General features: G+C 45.0%; 1 protein-coding gene across 1 annotated transcript in view; it reads left to right on the forward strand.

Moving 5' to 3' along the window:
• Positions 1–14,973, forward strand: part of MUC6 (mucin 6, oligomeric mucus/gel-forming) — a 33,188-nt gene extending 18,215 nt beyond the window's left edge. The window contains exons 17-29 of the mRNA XM_076343513.1: positions 405–457; positions 560–669; positions 1,455–1,606; positions 2,355–2,496; positions 2,974–3,084; positions 5,749–5,934; positions 6,394–6,633; positions 7,570–7,726; positions 8,475–8,618; positions 9,142–9,204; positions 12,024–12,197; positions 13,318–13,466; positions 14,740–14,973. Of these exons, the coding sequence (XP_076199628.1) occupies positions 405–457; positions 560–669; positions 1,455–1,606; positions 2,355–2,496; positions 2,974–3,084; positions 5,749–5,934; positions 6,394–6,633; positions 7,570–7,726; positions 8,475–8,618; positions 9,142–9,204; positions 12,024–12,197; positions 13,318–13,466; positions 14,740–14,973 (1,915 nt within the window). The remainder of the gene's footprint in view (positions 1–404; positions 458–559; positions 670–1,454; positions 1,607–2,354; positions 2,497–2,973; positions 3,085–5,748; positions 5,935–6,393; positions 6,634–7,569; positions 7,727–8,474; positions 8,619–9,141; positions 9,205–12,023; positions 12,198–13,317; positions 13,467–14,739) is intronic.
• The last annotated feature ends 6,137 nt before the right edge of the window (positions 14,974–21,110 follow it).

Below are 21,110 nucleotides of genomic sequence, written 5' to 3' on the forward strand. Positions count from 1 at the left end.
AATACAAAGATTCTTAAACAAACAAAAAGCATTTTACTTACCTTAAGCTAGGAAATGTTAAGGAAAAAATCAGAAAATAATAGGTAAGATCTGATTATTCCTAGTAGGAGATTTTGTCAACAGCATCTGGACAGCTATATACAAACCTCAAGAATTACTTGATAGGCCATCATAATAGTGAATGGCCTACTATTCACTTTCAAAACTGATGTTACTGTATACTATAAAAAGTAAAGCGAAGCAAGTTGACTCACATTGCATTTTGAAGGATGGGGAGGAGCTAGTAACATCAATGAAACATTTTCAGTTGTGAGAAACATGAAGTCATTTTTCAAAACATTAAAAATTCTTTCTTAGGAGAGAATTGCATTGAAATTCCTTTCTTTTTTCTTTTTTCCCCCTAGCTACTGTGTTAATGGGAGGCTAAGTTGCACAGGCAAACCTCAAAATCCTGCAGGTATGGGTCTGATGGTTTACTTAGAATCATATTATTTTCCCCTATGTTGTAAAATTGCTACTTCACAATCTCTCTCATGTTATTTTTTTTCCTATTTCCTAGAAAGCTGCAAAGCTCCTAAGAAATATGTATCATGTTCTGACAGTTTAGAAAACAAGTATGGAGCTGCATGTGCCCCTACCTGTCAGATGCTCGCTACTGGAATTGAATGTGTGAGTTTCACAGCTCTGGGATATTTATCCTCTTGAGAGAGGAAGAATGTTCTAATTGTTACTTAGAACTTGACTACGTTCCTTCTAGTGAAGTGAAAGGAGACATTTCTTCTAACATGATAACAGTTAAACATCAGACTTCTTTCCACAGACTGTGGATGCTAAAAATTTACATATATTCAAGAAGTGATTAGAGGAAATAAATTGCATTAATTAATGAATTAAATTATATTAAATTAATAGAATAATAATCCATTAAGGATTCTTAACTACATGGCTATCATCTCTGGCTCAGGTACTCCATAAGCTGCACGTCACTGGAAATTGATAGAACGTGGTTTATGCTTCCTGTTCTATTCTTTCCCAACTGTCTGCTGCTGATGGTGACAGGATGCAGGAGACAGGCTAGGTGGACTTCTGGTCTGTCCTGATAGGGTTTTCTTCTGCCTTTATATTAAGGAAACAGACTAATTGGAAGAATTGTAATAAGCTTTCTTGATATAAAGAAACTTCTGTTGTACTCTGTCTGAAAGATTGGTAGCAATGAAAGCTAAATTTTTCTGAGTCTTCAAGTATGTTTAATATCTCACACAACAGGTGTATCTTACAACTTCAGTTGTAAGAAACTAGTTCAATTGACTAGTATATCAGTATGAGGAAAATCACAAAACTGAAATCAAGTCAAAACTAGAACTTAACACAGGTTCACTCTTGACACCATTCACATACAAGATAAAATGCATCTCATGTTTCTTTTCATTTTGTAATCTGTTGATCTTTACCAGATACCCACTAAATGTGAATCAGGCTGTGTCTGTGCTGATGGGCTATATGAAAATCTCGATGGCAGGTGTGTTCCAGCTGAGGAGTGTCCGTGTGAATATGGTGGTCTTGCTTATGGAAAAGGTGAACAGATCCAAACTGAATGCGAGAGCTGGTAAGAATCACACAGTTTTCCATTGTGGAACCTCTCTTTCACTAAACTGTACAACTACATAACAAAAGCCTTTAGTTGACAGGGGAGTAGGAAACGGCAACAGCTGAACGGAATGAATACAGTGACAAATCACAAAGGTGATACTAAGAAGCTTAACATTTGACAATATATATGCATAGCTAAAAGAGTCATGGTACTGGCTTCAGGGGTAATTTCTGCCATATGCATATCCAGGAATAAGGGCATCCAGTAGGGCCTGTGACTGTAAACTACATAAAGTCATGGATTAACAGCTCCACCTAAATAAAGATGAGGGCACAATCTTCCATCTTTTCTCTAGGTAAAAGCAACCCTCCACAAAAGATTCTTTCCATGTCTTTAGCAGCATTCTCAAAGTACTTTATTCCCTTTCCAGTAATCTACTACTAAAAAACCACCCCCACCACCCCCCAAACTACACAGAACAGCGACATCTGTTCTCATTAAAAGCAAAAATAATGAGTTTTATATTCTTTCTTTCACAAAAAAAAAAGCAAAAATGACTTAAGATTTCTTCTTTATCATGAATTAATTTTCTAGGCAGTCCATAACTTTTAGTTATGGTTCTTATATTAATTTTAACTTGGTCACAGTGTATACAAGTCAATTAAATTAACATCTTATCTATAAAAGTGCATTTATATAAAAAGAAGCAGGTTAAGGTGGCATTTCTTTGAAGGCTGAGTATGGTTTCTCTTCTCACTCCCAGCACTTGCACAAAAGGCAAATGGAAATGTGTTCAGAAATCAAAGTGTTCCTCAACGTGTAATCTATATGGAGAAGGCCACATCACCACTTTTGATGGACAGCGTTTTGTATTTGATGGCAACTGTGAATACATATTAGCTATGGTAATCTGCCTCTTATTGATTATTTTGGCAGTATCTTAGCATCAAGAAATAGCTTGAGTTAAATGGCTAATGAAAATATCCTAGGATGCATCTATAACCAATAGAACACTTTGAATCTTTATAAACACTTAATGTCTTTTTGTATTTTCTGCTTATTTCAATACTTAAGATGAAAAAAGACTTTACTTCTCGAAACATTTTTTTTCATGCAATTACAACCAATTTTAGATTTAATAACATGTTTAAATAGTCATTGATATGTATGTATTCTGTACCAGCCAACTATATCTTTTAGGGAAGTGACGTCAGTTTGACTACCAAATCAGAAGTCATCACCTCCCAAAACACGCAGAATCAGTCATGACATGTTTAAGCTTTCTTTACTTTTTTATGCTTTTATGTTTTAAGTTGGAAGACTCCAGACACAGAGTCTATTGGATTTTTGTGCTTTTTGTGGTTTGTTTGTTTTTTTTTTAGGATGGCTGCAGTGTTAATAGACCTGTTTCCTCTTTCAAAATTGTTACTGAGAATGTAATCTGTGGGAAATCAGGGGTTACATGCTCCAGATCCATCAGCATTTACCTTGGGGTAAGATCTTCATTCTGCTGTTATCCAGCTGAATAGTTATTTTAAGCCCATGTTTGCTTCCCTTTTGGAAGCTTTAGCTGTGTCTCTGAAGTGATGTCTTGCAAGTGAAATTATGTACTAAACCTAGAGCTTCAGTTTTAGTAGGAATTGCCATCGGGTTTTTTTCAATTCTCATGTCAATGTTTAAGTCCCCAAACTTCTTGCCTATGTAGAAGCCATAAAATTTTGAACTTTACTGACTCAGCAGTGAATTGCTCAGTCAAAAGATACTGATTTCTCCCCCCCCACCAAACTCAGGAAAACAATAGTATAAAATTGATGAATTCTCATCATGGATTATGAGTAAAATCTCTCCAAATTTCTCTAAGTCCAGGTAATATCTGCAATTCAAAATATATCCAGATCTTACCTGAGATATATCCGTGAAACTACAGCAATGAGTGGTTATCCTCATTTCCACTGCTGTGTGACAGCTTCCAGAATTGGATGAGTTTTACTGTTCTTAGTTCTATGTGACAGTAATGCCCAGTAGTATCAGATCATCTTGGAGTCCTTCATTATCTGACAGAAATAAGAATACGGACAGATGTGATTTTATCCCAAGGAACAGTCACTACAAGCAGTACACATTTGCCACATTACTGACTAAATACTGGCAGTTTCAGCTGGTCAGTGCCGTGGTGAAAAAGTTTGTTTGCTTAGGATCCAGTTTCATAAATGCATGCTCCAGCCAAAACTTTCTGTTGATTATCTAGACATTGAAACACTGCAGTATGACAGGAGTGAAGTTGTCAGAGTACACTTAAGAGTGGGAGATAGTAAAAGAGCTCAAGACAGAGACCTATTTTCTCTGTAACTTTTTGATTATTCTTAGGAGCACATGAAAACTTACTTCCTCCACTCTGCTGGCTGCATGAAGATGATGATATTATTTCACCAAATACAGTCAGAGTGCTAGCACACCTAACAATGAGGGTAGAACAATGACCGATATTTTTGTTTCCTGTGAAGATTTGCATATACATACAAAATAATTCCAAGGTGGTAAAAAACCCCTGTAAAATAGAATCATAGACTAGAATAGAATCATGGAATGGTTTGGGTTAAAAGGGACCTTTAAAGGTCATCTAGTCCAACCCCCCTGCAATGAGCAGGGACATCTTCAACTAGATCAGGTTGCTCAAAGCCCCGTCCAACCTGACCTTGAATGTTTCCAGGGATGGGGCATCTACCACCTCTCTGGGCAACCTGTTCCAGTGTTTCACCACCCTCAGCGTAAAAAATTTCTTCCTTATATCTAGTCTAAATCTATTCTCTTTCAGCTTAAAACCATTACCCCTTCTCCTATCGCTACAGGCCCTGCTAAAAAGTCTGTCCCCATCTTTCCTATAAAGCCCCCTTCAAGTATCGAAAGGCTGCAATAAGGTCTCCCCGGACCCTTCTCTTCTCCAGGCTAAACAACCCCAACTCCCTCAGCCTGTCCTCATAGGAGAGGTGTTCCATCCCTCTGACCATTTTTGTGGCCCCTCTCTGGACCCACTCCAACAGGTTTATGTCTGTCTTGTACTGAGGACCCCAGAGCTGGATGTAGTACTCCAGGTGGGGTCTCACCAGAGTGGAGTAGAAGGGCAGAATCACCTCCCTCGACCCGCTGGCCACGCTTCTTTTGATACAGCCCAGGATATGTTTGGCTTTCTGGGCCATGAGCACACATTACCGACTCATGTCCAGTTTTTCATCCCACAGTACCCCCATGTCCTTCTCCTCAGAGCTGCTCTCAATCCCTTCATCCCCCAGCCTGTATCGATACCGGGGGTTGCCCCAACCCAGGGGCAGGACCTTGCACTTGGCCTTGTTGAACCTCATGAGGTGCACATGGACCCACTTCTTGAGCTTGTCCAGGTCCCTCTGGATGGCATCCCATCCCTCAGGCATGTCAACTGCACCACTCAGCTTGGTGTCATCTGCAAACTTGCTGAGGGTGAGCTCAATCCCACTGTCTATGTCACTGATGAGGATATTAAACAGTACTGGTCCCAATACGGACCCCAGAGGGACACCACTCATCACTGATCTCCATCCAGACATTGAGCCATTGACCACCACTCTCTGGATGAGACCATCCAGCCAATTCCTTATCCACTGAACAGTCCATCCATCAAATCCATCTCTCTCCAATTTCGAGAGAAGGATATTGTGGGGGACCATGTCAAAGGCCTTACAGAAGTCCAGATAGGTGACATCCGTAGCTCTTCCCTTGTCCACTGATGTAGTCACCCCGTCACAGAAAGGCCACTAGGTTAGTCAGGCAAGACTTGCCCTTGGTGAAGCCATGCTGGCTGTCTCGAATCACCTCCCTGTCCTCCATATGCCTTAACACAGCTTCTAGGAGGATCTGTTCCATGATTTTCCCAGGCACAGAGGTGAGGCTGACAGGTCAGTAGTTCCCAGGGTCCTCCTTTCTACCCTTTTTAAAAATGGGTGCAATGTTTCCCTTTTTCCTGTCTCCTGGGACTTCACCTGTCAGCCATGACTTTTCAAAAATAAGTGGGAATGTCAAGACAGTCTGTAGTAGCACAGCATCTGATCTTCAGCAATGTGACACAGAGTAAGGAAAATACTGAAACTTGATAAGTTACAACATCCAGATCAATTTTCTTCTAGAATTTGACATTCATACTGCGAGATGAAACCTTCACTATTTCTGGGGAAAATCCTGGAGTACGATATAATGTGAAAAAGAACGCCCTTCACCTGATGTTTGATATCATTATCCCAGGAAAATACAACATGACCCTTATCTGGAATAAGCACATGAACTTCTTCATCAAGATCTCCAGAGAAACACAGGTATTGCAGAATAACTTCCTCAGTAAACTGTCCTTCAATTCAGATTGAACTGCACATTTGATGATGGTTGCCTTGACTCTCTCTGATGGCAAAGGTTTTTCAGAGATGCTACTAGCAATTCATTTTCATCATTATCTCCAAAACAGTAGAGATTTTCACTAGAGGCTGATTTTTAAGTGATTACTCTACTGCATTCAGGAAAATTTTGAGCTAAAGTGCTTGTACTTTATACAACTGCATGGTTGAATTTGACCTCTAAATGATGACAGTTTACAGTTTAGAGGAGAAACACATTCATCCACTGATGAACAGAACCTCATGCACAAGATGCTAAGAATTTATGGGAAAGTATTCACAGATCACATTCACTACTAAAGCACAGGAAACTGTCAGTAATTGAAAGGGAAGGTGAGTAATTGTAACTTGCTGAACTGACATTGCTGCTTTCATTTAATCTAGGAAACTATATGTGGTTTGTGTGGGAACTATAATGGCAATATGAAGGATGATTTTGAAACTCGAAGCAAGTATGTGGCATCAAATGAATTGGAATTTGTGAATTCTTGGAAAGAGAATCCTCTCTGTGGGGATGTATACTTTGTAGTGGACCCCTGTAGCAAGAACCCTTATCGTAAAGCATGGGCAGAAAAGACATGTTCCATCATCAACAGCCAAGTCTTTTCTGCCTGTCACAATAAGGTAAGAATTGACTTGGCCTTCTTTTTATTTATAGGCATAATCTGTATTCTTCCAAAATGCTCACACTCCAACAGTTGATTTTCTCTTCCCCAAAATTTTTTAATAAAATATATGAAAATGTTTTATGGCTTTCATTTATGTTAATCCTCATCCTTTCTTATTTGCACTTCACCAGCCCTTTTGTAAGCACAAAAGCTAAGTATGGCATTAACTGATTAGTTAAAAATATCGGAGTGAAAAAAGAATGAAGACTTAAGTATCAGAAATTAGTCAGTCTGTTGGTGATACCTGATACTGATCAATGCACTGTTTACTCTTTTGAAACCATTTAGCCTTTGTTAGAAAACCAAACTTAAGAAAACCCTGAAAACACTTGTTCTCATCAGTAAATCAACAGCATTACTTAGAAGGTGCAGGTCAGCCCAAGAGCAAGATATCATCAACTATCCTATTTGTTTTAAGTTGCCCACTTTGTGGAAATGAAAATATCACAAGGTTCATCAGAACCAGGCCTTCTGAAGGAAAATCTCTGTGTTCAGGAGGCAAAAACAAGTGAGAAATGTGGATAATGCTGCAGTGCTCATGCATATCCATGGAGGGTGTAGAGCTTACGAACTTAGACACTTGTGCCTGAATGGATGTCGGGGTTTGGGGTTTTTTTTAAGCCAAACACAATATGTTCAGGACTAGTATGAATTTAGAAATATGTATCTGGCAAAACATCATCAGTTTCTGTTGTCGATATGGAGACAGCTACATTCTTGTTAAAAAGATTTGTATGATGTGGGATTGTAATTGCTTTGACAAGTGTTCAGAGGAAATACTAGTTACTCTCACTTAATGGAACATGTATTGTTTAGCCCAGGGAAAAACACCTTCTTAACAAATAGGCATAAAAGAATCCTAGAAAATTCATTACTTCATTTTCCAATGCAGGTGAATCGTATGCCCTATTACGAGGCCTGTGTTCGAGACTCTTGTGGTTGTGACATTGGAGGGGACTGTGAATGCATGTGTGATGCCATCGCAGTATATGCCATGGCGTGCTTAGATAAAGGTATCTGCATTGACTGGAGGACCCCTGAGTTCTGTCGTAAGTTTCTTTAAGCTCTCTTTAAACAGGTTTAAGAGATTATTATTGTTACTGTGAGTATATTAATATGGCAACATAGGTAATTGCTTACTAAGCACCTCCTAAGTTGCATTTTCTTTATGGGCAAATAGTTTACTTCAGTCACCTGGGTTTTGAAATCTGTAGTTTTCATTTGTGCTAAATTAACCAAAATATTATATCTTTTTACCATGGAGTAATGAGAGAGAAAATAATGTGGTCACAGAAGGCAGACTGTTTCTTCTGCTGCCACTGTATAGTGAACTGTCAGTTTGTCAGCAGAGGGAGTATGAAATTGTAAAAAAATATTTTTTTAGCTGTGATGAAATCACCTTCTGTGTGGATGTAAAGGAAATAGACAGCTGTGTTGGCTAGAACACTGTAAAACAGGAAAAAGATATCGAGGTGTTACAGAACACCATATATGGAGGAAAAAAGACAATGAGCGTGTTATAAATCAATGCTAGAGTTGTCATCTTCAATGGTTTCTTTTCAACATTTCACTATATTATGCATTAAAAATTGTGGAAATGCCTGCATAGTGCATTTGCAAAAAGGAAACTGACTTCATTGGACCGTAAATTTCAATTTACATCAGAAGCTAATAAATTCAGTGACAAAATTTTTGATTCAAACTGTTTATTAATTTGGCCCTCCCTTTAGACCTTTGAAAATAACATGCCATTAATTTGAAAAATTCTGATTTCTCTCTTGCTCTTACCTTTTTTAGCTGTCTATTGTGAGTATTACAATTCTCATAAAAAAACAGGAAGTGGTGGTACTTATTCCTATGGCTACAACAATGACAGCTGCACCTGGCGTTACAGGCCTTGTAATTGTCCAAATCAAAACTACAAATATGTCAACATTGAAGGTAATAAGCTATACTAGTGTAAACCAGGAAACAGTAACATAGTAATTATTTTCAATGCTGTTTTTTAAATCAGTCATACCACAGTTAAATAATGGTATTCTAATTGATGCTATCTTTGAAGCAGTTTTGCTGAGCTTTACCTTAGTACTACTGCTTTAAATACATAATCAATTCAGTAACTGTACTACATCTAGCTTTATATTGAGCTCAGCCTATCTTGAGGAGAAATTCTCTGACTTGCACCAAATCAAAAGAATACGCTGTACTTAGATAAAAAAACATGTGGAGAGAGCAGCTAATATTTTTATTAGAGAAATGGATATAGTTGGAGAAACCAAAAAAATTACTACATAGGCAGACCCTTCTTCTGAGGTTGACATTGGAAATGCTTACCTGAACAGATGATGTTGCCATCGATACAATTTTTTAATAACAGAAATGTGAGAGATTACATTATAAATACTATAAATTAAATACTGTTCTCTAAGAAATGTAAAAGAAACTTCTCTTCCCCTTTCTTCAGGCTGTTACAACTGCTCTCATGATGAATACTTTGACCATGAGAAGGAAAGATGCATGCCATGTGGTAAGCAGCATCCTATATACTCTTTCTCTACAGTAACTGGAAAACATAACTAAAACACTTGTATATTCTCAAAGAAGGTATTTTTCCTAGTACCTCTTAATCAATAATGAGCGTTCATCCAAACATAACTTTCCTTCAAAATAACCCTATTACCATACTGCTACTATGTAAAACTTCAGTTGGTAAATAAAGGAATGAAAAGAACTAATTAAAAGAAGGATTAGGGTAGGGAATGCCGTAATACAGAAGCTGATTTTAGTTAGCAACCTGAAAAGTTATGTTCATTGTAAACGTGAGTACTTTTCAAAATGTGGATCTTCCTGAAAGTGTATTGGTGTTCTGATCTGCATGAGGGCCTGCCCCAGCAGAGCTGTAGGTCTCAGATATATTCAATGCCTTTCATAAAAAAAAGAGAACATATGAAATAGGATCAGACCTAGCTAATGGACTCTACTTAGCAAAACTCTTTTTAGAGATTTTTTTAAAAATTATTTTAACTTAAGGTTTATTACCATGTGGTTTACTTCTAGGAAAACCTATCTTACTAAATAATGTTTTGATAGACTCTAGCTGCATGGTTTTGATTTTCATGCAGATGTAAGAAAACTCAAGGACAATTTTTCTCATATTACAGAATTCTAACCTGTGTAACCAGGATCTCAGCTAGTGATCTCATTTACATACAAAAAACATGTTTCCATTATCTCTGAAAAGTGAGGTGCCCTTAAGCAGAAAAATCATAAGAAAGGTAGCAAAAACTTACTCGTGTTCATTATTTTTATGAGATGTATTGATTTCTTTGTCATTGTTTAAGTCCTTTGATGTGAAATTTACCACTGAAATAGTTAATATTAAGCATTTTCAGGAATACCTCACTAACACAATCCTTTGAATCCAATCTGAAATTTGCCTTATTTGGAGTATTTTAATATGCTTTCATTCACAAACTTAACCTGTTCTACCTTTACACAACAGGAGATAAAAGCGCTAGTACCACACCTGAAACATCTTCACCTTCAACAGGTTAGTTTACATACTTGACCAAACTAGTACTTCACACTGATATATGTCCTGATATGTGTTTATGCGGTAAGCAATATCCTTTTTTGCATGATATAGTGGCATCACCAGTTTCACATGCATAAGATGCAATGATGAAAAATAACTTGGTATCATAATTATCACAAAAATTTTCCCAGAAATATTTGTTAGACATATTAAGAAAAAAAATTATTGAGAGAACAGTGTTTCCTGAGTATACTTAGGCACTTCCAGATATCAGTAATGAAATATCTCTGTTGGTGAATAAGAACTTCTGTCTTGTCTCTGATGGACAGTGGGATTGAGCTCACCCTCAGCAAGTTTGCAGATGACACCAAGCTGAGTGGTGCAGTTGACATGCCTGAGGGATGGGATGCCATCCAGAGGGACCTGGACAAGCTCAAGAAGTGGGTCCATGTGCACCTCATGAGGTTCAACAAGGCCAAGTGCAAGGTCCTGCCCCTGGGTTGGGGCAACCCCCGGTATCGATACAGGCTGGGGGATGAAGGGATTGAGAGCAGCTCTGAGGAGAAGGACATGGGGGTACTGTGGGATGAAAAACTGGACATGAGTCGGTAATGTGTGCTCATGGCCCAGAAAGCCAAACATATCCTGGGCTGTATCAAAAGAAGCGTGGCCAGCGGGTCGAGGGAGGTGATTCTGCCCTTCTACTCCACTCTGGTGAGACCCCACCTGGAGTACTACATCCAGCTCTGGGGTCCTCAGTACAAGACAGACATAAACCTGTTGGAGTGGGTCCAGAGAGGGGCCACAAAAATGGTCAGAGGGATGGAACACCTCTCCTATGAGGACAGGCTGAGGGAGTTGGGGTTGTTTAGCCTGGAGAAGAGAAGGGTCCGGGGAGACCTTATTGCAGCCTTTCGATACTTGAAGGGGGCTTTATAGGAAAGATGGGGACAGACTTTTTAGCAGGGCCTGTAGCGATAGGAGAAGGGGTAATGGTTTTAAGCTGAAAGAGAATAGATTTAGACTAGATATAAGGAAGAAATTTTTTACGCTGAGGGTGGTGAAACACTGGAACAGGTTGCCCAGAGAGGTGGTAGATGCCCCATCCCTGGAAACATTCAAGGTCAGGTTGGACGGGGCTTTGAGCAACCTGATCTAGTTGAAGATGTCCCTGCTCATTGCAGGGGGGTTGGACTAGATGACCTTTAAAGGTCCCTTTTAACCCAAACCATTCCATGATTCTATGATGTACAAAATCCCACAAAAATTTCACCACAGTTCTTAGTGGTGACTGGCCATATAACACTTTAACAATTTAAGAAGGTCTTCATGGAAATGTATGACTGAGTATACCAAACCCCTATAGCCTGATCCAGGAAAGGAATATATATATATACACACTGATCTTAAATTTGTAAGAAATTCCATTAATTTCCCTGAAGATAGATGGTATTGGGAAAACATTACACTGTCAGCTATGTGAATAAGAAAATACAATTCCATCTCTGCTGCTATGCACAAGTATTTATGCCAAATTCACTTTAAAGTGATGAAGAAAAATATATAAAACTCTGCAAGAATTCCTGTTTAATGTATTCACTGCGCATAATAGCAAAGGAATAGATGGATAACTTCTTTCAAATGTTTCATCTAAAAGGTAATGGTTTTTAATAGCAGTTACTACTAATAGTTATTAAGACTGTTTTTACTTCAAAAAATAATTTTTAATTTATATAGGTATATTATAAATAGATTATGAAGAACTATTTCTTATACTTTAATTTTGTTTTTTTTTCTCTTAGTAACAACAGTGCAGCCTAAAGTAACAAGAAGCTCTACCACAAGTACCCTACCAAGAGTACCTAGTACTACTTCTTCTGCAACTACTATATCAACTGAGACTACAAATCCAACAATAACCTCAAAAATCACAGTTCCAAGAACTTCATCAGCATCACCTCTTGTCACAATAATGTCAACAACCGGTAGGTTTTTAGTGTTACTGTCTAAAATAAATTATAGTAAACCCACTCTATATATAGTTGAGATACCACTCTACTTGGACAGCATTGCAAGCGGTTTCAACATCCAAGCATAAGACTCCAAATCATGAAGTAGACAAAGCAGGCTTCCAGAAAGGAGTTTGTCAACCACAAACGTTCAGAAGTGTAGATTGAAAGTGTATGGAAAGAGAAAGGATATAGATACTAGGTTAAAAATACAAACAAAAATCACTTGTGTGACTCATCTGAGAAGCACATTAGAAGTTCTATAAGCAGTGAGCCAGCTCAGCTCCATTTGGATTTATTAGCTCAGCTTCAGCTTCTTTTCCACAACTGGTTCAGTTATGCAGTCATATTCAAGGAGCAGCCAACCTATTAACTCTTAATAATGTAAGCAGGCTCCAAAGCAGAATCACACAGGTATCAGTGCAGCAACTTTGTCTAGGATTCTAGAGTCCTGCTCTCAGGAGCATGACTCCCCCAACATAAATTACTTTTTGATTCTATGGCTTGTGGAGACTCATAACATGTAGCTTCCCACCAACATGCACTTCAACTAATAAGCCATCCTGGACCCAGGCTATCAGGGAAAGCAGAGTTAAAAAGAGGTCCCACAGGAGTCAAAACACAACTTCAAAGGCTGCCATAGTGACAAATGATTTGTGCACCGGGACAAGGAAAGTCCTATAACATGATGTTATTTAGCTTTGTAATACAAATTATGGAAAGCTGAAACTGTGGCTGATTTGGAACATAAGAATAGCCAATGAAATTGTCATTTGGGCAAAGTCCATACAGACTTTAGCCAATAAGTGACAACAAAGCTAACTTCTTAGAAAAATTATATAAAAAATAATCTATAGGAAAAATATAGATAATGAGAACAAAGATAGATATGAGACAATAGAAAACAAATACGAGTAGAGAAAGATTTGGCAAGCTTATAAGAACATTAATACAAACAATTACACAGAAAATATTCAAAAGATCAAGGATGAAAACTGTCTCTCTGGAATATGGGTAACTTCTTCATAGTTTATCTATTTTTAATTATTCAATGAATTGATTACTCACATTATATTATTTACCTTTACTCCAAAAGCACATACAACATCAATTTTTACCACACCAAACATGACTACAGCCATCACTACCCCTTCCATAACTACCTCAACAAAAAGAACCATGACCATTAAACCAAAGCCTACACCTGTTGCCTCATCAACCGCTGCTTCAACAGAGATGGAAAAAGTAAGGTTCACCACACCACCCTTCAAGACCACTATCAAAAAGAAAATGACAACCACCTCAATACCTACTCAAACCACATCTCAGATCACAACTTTGAGCAAGCCTAAACTAACAACAGTAGGTAAATATAACTTTTTGATATCTGCCAGGCGAAGCCATCACTCACAAGACACATGTCAATGTTTTCCTTATAAAAAAACCAAGCATTCTGACTAGTTGTCTTAACATTGCAAATAGATAGGAAAGGATATGGATAACTGAAGAAGTGTGTTAAAAATGGAAATTTATGTGTCTTGCCAATGGAGCAAGCATCTGACATCCAAATATCATCTTATACCTAACATTTCTCTTCAAGGCCATACTTTACACTTCCTCCAAATTTAGGCAAAATCTCTCTATGCTTCAAAGTGAGTTCTTGAAAACTCACAGAGGGCAGAATATGTGTTCCCCCTAGCCATTGTAACAAATTCTCCCAAAAATAAGTATTAAAAAAAGGAAATTACACTTTCAGATGTCAGGTACTCCATATGCCAACAAGGACCATCTCCTCTGAGGCTGTATGACAATGTGAATTGCTAGGTTAGCAACCAACACCAGAGGCCGGGACAGTGTGCAGGGGGAAGCCTACTGTAGTGGGAGGGCAGCTTTACAGTCTTTCCCAATCCATGCGCCTCCCACGAAGTACTGTTGGGGTGCACACATCTGGGTCTTCTTGTGCCAGCAATTACAGCTTCCTCTGAGGAAGTATCACAACCCACTTTAACTAGGAACCTTACCAGCTCCCAACCATTACTAATATCCATTCTTCCTTACTTTACAGAGAGTGAGAGAACCCAAGTAACCACTCTGCACCACCAAGTCCCAGTAGGTGAGTAAGAAGAAGCTGAGAGATGCCCTTGGCCTAAGACTCTGCTTCACTTACCCCAGCTCTCCCAGAGGATGCTCTTGCCCAGTCTGGAACATCTTGGAAGGGAGACATGCACATCTAGAGATGTTCTTCTTCCCTCAGGAGCTCCAGGAAGAGGCAGAGTGTGCTGAATTGTCAGAGGGCACCCTTCAGGCCCAGTTCTTGCCCCATTTTTTTTTTTGGGTGGAGCCATTGGCCCATTTCTCTTTCTTGCCCAGTAAGACTCAGTGGGGTCCGGTCCTGCCTCTCTTACCCCCACACCCACACCCTGGGGCTTCTCCCGGGGAATTGGCACCTTTGCCTTCCTCTCTTGCCCTGCCACCCTCAATCAACCTGTGCTTTTCTCTCTGTAGTTGTCACCCACAGAAGACCAGAGAAGCCACACATTCTGCAACATCTCATCACACAGAAGACCACCCCTGCCACGTCTGCCAGCAGCACCTCTGTCCCAAGAGAGACCAGCCCTGCCAGCAGCCCAGAAGTCCCACTGACAAGGATGTCTCCAAGCCCCAGCTCTTTACCTGCCACTTCAGCCTCATCTGCTTCTTCCCCATCCTCAACTGTGTCCTCGACATGGTTGAGACCATCACATCCTGGTAAGGCTACCTCCTCCCCTTCCTGCTGCTCTGCCTGCTCCTTCCAGCTCCCACCATTCTCTCCTAAGCAGCATGTCCTGCACAGGCTTCAGTTTTGGTATTCATTCTCAATTCCCACTGCCCTTGCCATAGGACTCCTGGCACCCAGGCAGGTCCTGGGACTGGCTCGCACATGACCCTGACTGCATCCTTCTCACTTGCCACTTCAGGGGTTTGGCTCTGGGGAACAGGCCTTTATCAGGATACAGACATCCATAAGTTCCTGCCCTACAACTGGTAGAGACAAGCTAACACACACTCCCTTCCCTTACAGTGGTGCCCTGAGAATGCACAGTGGGGGGAACAGAAGGCAGTGAAACTGGAAACTCGTGTCCAGTTCACACCTCAGGACAGTTTTGGGTGAGAGACAGAACACAAGGCATGCTCTCCATCCAATGGATGCCCAGGCCCTGGCACACCCATGACAAGTGTGGGTCAACAAATGCCACCTCCTTGGCCAATGCTGACCTTGGGTACAAAAGGGTCACCAGTGTATGGTGGGCAAAAAGGTGTACACTCAACTCCAGGCTAAAGTTTTCCCACTTAGAACCACAGGGCCCCACATGCCTGGGTTGTCTTGGTGTTAAACAGAACAGGCTCCCTGGAGGAGATGCCACAACATGCTTTGCCTAGAAACCTTCCCAATACTCAACCATTACTTCCTCCTGTCCCTTTATAGCAAGGGAGCCAGCCAGAGCTAAGACTCCAACTAGTAAAGTAGTAACAGGTGAGTGCTCTGGTCAGGAGAGTGCTAAGAGTCATCCATATCCTATGCCTGTCCATTCAGTAGCCTCGGCTGTCCCATGGATCCTTTCCAGCACAGTCTGCAGCAGGCAGATGGTAGACTACATGTCAACCAGTAGAATTCCACACGAAAGTACAGATACGTCATTCCCTCTCAAGAGTTCCAGGAGGAAGGAGACAGAGACAAATTGCTAGAGGACATCCTTCAAAACCATCACCAGCCTGCAATTCCCAGAAGAAGAAGAACGGGATGGGACATACTGGGTGTCATCGCCCCATCCATTCATCTTTAAAACAACTAGAAATACTGGGAACCAGTCCTGCCTTTCTTGCCCATATCCTTGCAGAAAGCTTCTACCCCTGCACTGCCCACGTCACCCACCTTCCCATCTTACCTGGTCACCATGAATTGACCCGTGCTTCCCTCCTGGCAGCCTTCACCCACGAGAAGACAACCGTGCCACGCGTTGTGCCGCCTCTGACCACGCAGAAGACCACCGCCGCCACCTCCGCCAGCAGCACCTCCAAGACCTCTGTCTCCAGAGAGGCCAGCCCCACTAGCAGCACAGGAGTCCCTCTGACAAGGACGTCTCCAAGTCCCAGCTCTCCGCCTGCCCCCAGCAGCCCGCTCAGCACCCGGCTGCCATCTGCCACCACTTCCACAGTCTCCTCCACATCGGCCACCACCACCAGCCCAAAGCCTACGCCTACGACCCTAAGGTCCAAGCCCTCTTCCCTGAGGACCAGTGCTCCAACAGAATTGCCCGCACCGGAGTCCTCCCCACCCTTCACAGCCAAAACCAGCCTGCTGCCTTCGCCGGCTTCTTCTCCCTCCTCAACTGTGTCCCTAACATGGCTGAGCTCCTCGCACCCCGGTAAGGCTCCCTCCTGACCTTCCCGCTGCTCTGCCTGCTCTTCCCAGCTCTCACGCTTCCTTGCTTGCTTGCTTCCTTGCTTCCTTCCTTCCTTCCTTCCTTCCCTTCTAGCAGCACAGGCCCCTCGGGCATTTGTTTTGGTACTTGCCCTCCGTTCCCACTTCCTTTGGCGTCGGCACTTTGGTATGGCCTGCCTTTGGTATGGCCCTGGGCACAGGTCTCTCCCACGGAGCCTGGCCTGCCTCTGTGGAAGAGGGCAGACAGTACGCTGTCCCTGTTCCTTGGAGGGATACGTGCATATCTGGAGAGGCTCCTCTTCCAGGGAGAGGCAGAGGCTGCTTGCGCATTGGAAGGCACCGTTCAGGCACTGTCCTTGTCCCCATTTTTGGGGGACAAACCAGACGGGAGCCTGAGGGCAGGAGCCAGAGGCCCACTCCTCCCTCTTGCCTAGCAAGACTCAGTGCAGCACAGCGCTGCCTTTCCTGCACACGCCCCTGGCTCAGGGCTTCTGCCCACCCCCTTTACCTTCCCCTCTTGCTCCCATCCTCAATTGACCCGTGCTTCCCTCCTGGCAGCCTTCACCCACGAGAAGACAACCGTGCCACGCGTTGTGCCGCCTCTGACCACGCAGAAGACCACCGCCGCCACCTCCGCCAGCAGCACCTCCAAGACCTCTGTCTCCAGAGAGGCCAGCCCCGCTAGCAGCACAGGAGTCCCTCTGACAAGGACGTCTCCAAGTCCCAGCTCTCCGCCTGCCCCCAGCAGCCCGCTCAGCACCCGGCTGCCATCTGCCACCACTTCCACAGTCTCCTCCACATCGGCCACCACCACCAGCCCAAAGCCTACGCCTACGACCCTAAGGTCCAAGCCCTCTTCCCTGAGGACCAGTGCTCCAACAGAATTGCCCGCACCGGAGTCCTCCCCACCCTTCACAGCCAAAACCAGCCTGCTGCCTTCGCCGGCTTCTTCTCCCTCCTCAACTGTGTCCCTAACATGGCTGAGCTCCTCGCACCCCGGTAAGGCTCCCTCCTGACCTTCCCGCTGCTCTGCCTGCTCTTCCCAGCTCTCACGCTTCCTTGCTTGCTTGCTTCCTTGCTTCCTTCCTTCCTTCCTTCCTTCCCTTCTAGCAGCACAGGCCCCTCGGGCATTTGTTTTGGTACTTGCCCTCCGTTCCCACTTCCTTTGGCGTCGGCACTTTGGTATGGCCTGCCTTTGGTATGGCCCTGGGCACAGGTCTCTCCCACGGAGCCTGGCCTGCCTCTGTGGAAGAGGGCAGACAGTACGCTGTCCCTGTTCCTTGGAGGGATACGTGCATATCTGGAGAGGCTCCTCTTCCAGGGAGAGGCAGAGGCTGCTTGCGCATTGGAAGGCACCGTTCAGGCACTGTCCTTGTCCCCATTTTTGGGGGACAAACCAGACGGGAGCCTGAGGGCAGGAGCCAGAGGCCCACTCCTCCCTCTTGCCTAGCAAGACTCAGTGCAGCACAGCGCTGCCTTTCCTGCACACGCCCCTGGCTCAGGGCTTCTGCCCACCCCCTTTACCTTCCCCTCTTGCTCCCATCCTCAATTGACCCGTGCTTCCCTCCTGGCAGCCTTCACCCACGAGAAGACAACCGTGCCACGCGTTGTGCCGCCTCTGACCACGCAGAAGACCACCGCCGCCACCTCCGCCAGCAGCACCTCCAAGACCTCTGTCTCCAGAGAGGCCAGCCCCGCTAGCAGCACAGGAGTCCCTCTGACAAGGACGTCTCCAAGTCCCAGCTCTCCGCCTGCCCCCAGCAGCCCGCTCAGCACCCGGCTGCCATCTGCCACCACTTCCACAGTCTCCTCCACATCGGCCACCACCACCAGCCCAAAGCCTACGCCTACGACCCTAAGGTCCAAGCCCTCTTCCCTGAGGACCAGTGCTCCAACAGAATTGCCCGCACCGGAGTCCTCCCCACCCTTCACAGCCAAAACCAGCCTGCTGCTTTCGCCGGCTTCTTCTCCCTCCTCAACTGTGTCCCTAACATGGCTGAGCTCCTCGCACCCCGGTAAGGCTCCCTCCTGACCTTCCCGCTGCTCTGCCTGCTCTTCCCAGCTCTCACGCTTCCTTGCTTGCTTGCTTCCTTGCTTCCTTCCTTCCTTCCTTCCTTCCCTTCTAGCAGCACAGGCCCCTCGGGCATTTGTTTTGGTACTTGCCCTCCGTTCCCACTTCCTTTGGCGTCGGCACTTTGGTATGGCCTGCCTTTGGTATGGCCCTGGGCACAGGTCTCTCCCACGGAGCCTGGCCTGCCTCTGTGGAAGAGGGCAGACAGTACGCTGTCCCTGTTCCTTGGAGGGATACGTGCATATCTGGAGAGGCTCCTCTTCCAGGGAGAGGCAGAGGCTGCTTGCGCATTGGAAGGCACCGTTCAGGCACTGTCCTTGTCCCCATTTTTGGGGGACAAACCAGACGGGAGCCTGAGGGCAGGAGCCAGAGGCCCACTCCTCCCTCTTGCCTAGCAAGACTCAGTGCAGCACAGCGCTGCCTTTCCTGCACACGCCCCTGGCTCAGGGCTTCTGCCCACCCCCTTTACCTTCCCCTCTTGCTCCCATCCTCAATTGACCCGTGCTTCCCTCCTGGCAGCCTTCACCCACGAGAAGACAACCGTGCCACGCGTTGTGCCGCCTCTGACCACGCAGAAGACCACCGCCGCCACCTCCGCCAGCAGCACCTCCAAGACCTCTGTCTCCAGAGAGGCCAGCCCCGCTAGCAGCACAGGAGTCCCTCTGACAAGGACGTCTCCAAGTCCCAGCTCTCCGCCTGCCCCCAGCAGCCCGCTCAGCACCCGGCTGCCATCTGCCACCACTTCCACAGTCTCCTCCACATCGGCCACCACCACCAGCCCAAAGCCTACGCCTACGACCCTAAGGTCCAAGCCCTCTTCCCTGAGGACCAGTGCTCCAACAGAATTGCCCGCACCGGAGTCCTCCCCACCCTTCACAGCCAAAACCAGCCTGCTGCCTTCGCCGGCTTCTTCTCCCTCCTCAACTGTGTCCCTAACATGGCTGAGCTCCTCGCACCCCGGTAAGGCTCCCTCCTGACCTTCCCGCTGCTCTGCCTGCTCTTCCCAGCTCTCACGCTTCCTTGCTTGCTTGCTTCCTTGCTTCCTTCCTTCCTTCCCTTCTAGCAGCACAGGCCCCTCGGGCATTTGTTTTGGTACTTGCCCTCCGTTCCCACTTCCTTTGGCGTCGGCACTTTGGTATGGCCTGCCTTTGGTATGGCCCTGGGCACAGGTCTCTCCCACGGAGCCTGGCCTGCCTCTGTGGAAGAGGGCAGACAGTACGCTGTCCCTGTTCCTTGGAGGGATACGTGCATATCTGGAGAGGCTCCTCTTCCAGGGAGAGGCAGAGGCTGCTTGCGCATTGGAAGGCACCGTTCAGGCACTGTCCTTGTCCCCATTTTTGGGGGACAAACCAGACGGGAGCCTGAGGGCAGGAGCCAGAGGCCCACTCCTCCCTCTTGCCTAGCAAGACTCAGTGCAGCACAGCGCTGCCTTTCCTGCACACGCCCCTGGCTCAGGGCTTCTGCCCACCCCCTTTACCTTCCCCTCTTGCTCCCATCCTCAATTGACCCGTGCTTCCCTCCTGGCAGCCTTCACCCACGAGAAGACAACCGTGCCACGCGTTGTGCCGCCTCTGACCACGCAGAAGACCACCGCCGCCACCTCCGCCAGCAGCACCTCCAAGACCTCTGTCTCCAGAGAGGCCAGCCCCGCTAGCAGCACAGGAGTCCCTCTGACAAGGACGTCTCCAAGTCCCAGCTCTCCGCCTGCCCCCAGCAGCCCGCTCAGCACCCGGCTGCCATCTGCCACCACTTCCACAGTCTCCTCCACATCGGCCACCACCACCAGCCCAAAGCCTACGCCTACGACCCTAAGGTCCAAGCCCTCTTCCCTGAGGACCAGTGCTCCAACAGAATTGCCCGCACCGGAGTCCTCCCCACCCTTCACAGCCAAAACCAGCCTGCTGCCTTCGCCGGCTTCTTCTCCCTCCTCAACTGTGTCCCTAACATGGCTGAGCTCCTCGCACCCCGGTAAGGCTCCCTCCTGACCTTCCCGCTGCTCTGCCTGCTCTTCCCAGCTCTCACGCTTCCTTGCTTGCTTGCTTCCTTGCTTCCTTCCTTCCTTCCTTCCTTCCCTTCTAGCAGCACAGGCCCCTCGGGCATTTGTTTTGGTACTTGCCCTCCGTTCCCACTTCCTTTGGCGTCGGCACTTTGGTATGGCCTGCCTTTGGTATGGCCCTGGGCACAGGTCTCTCCCACGGAGCCTGGCCTGCCTCTGTGGAAGAGGGCAGACAGTACGCTGTCCCTGTTCCTTGGAGGGATACGTGCATATCTGGAGAGGCTCCTCTTCCAGGGAGAGGCAGAGGCTGCTTGCGCATTGGAAGGCACCGTTCAGGCACTGTCCTTGTCCCCATTTTTGGGGGACAAACCAGACGGGAGCCTGAGGGCAGGAGCCAGA

The sequence above is a fragment of the Aptenodytes patagonicus genome, chromosome 7, assembly GCF_965638725.1.
Source record: "Aptenodytes patagonicus chromosome 7, bAptPat1.pri.cur, whole genome shotgun sequence".
NCBI lineage: Eukaryota > Metazoa > Chordata > Aves > Sphenisciformes > Spheniscidae > Aptenodytes > Aptenodytes patagonicus.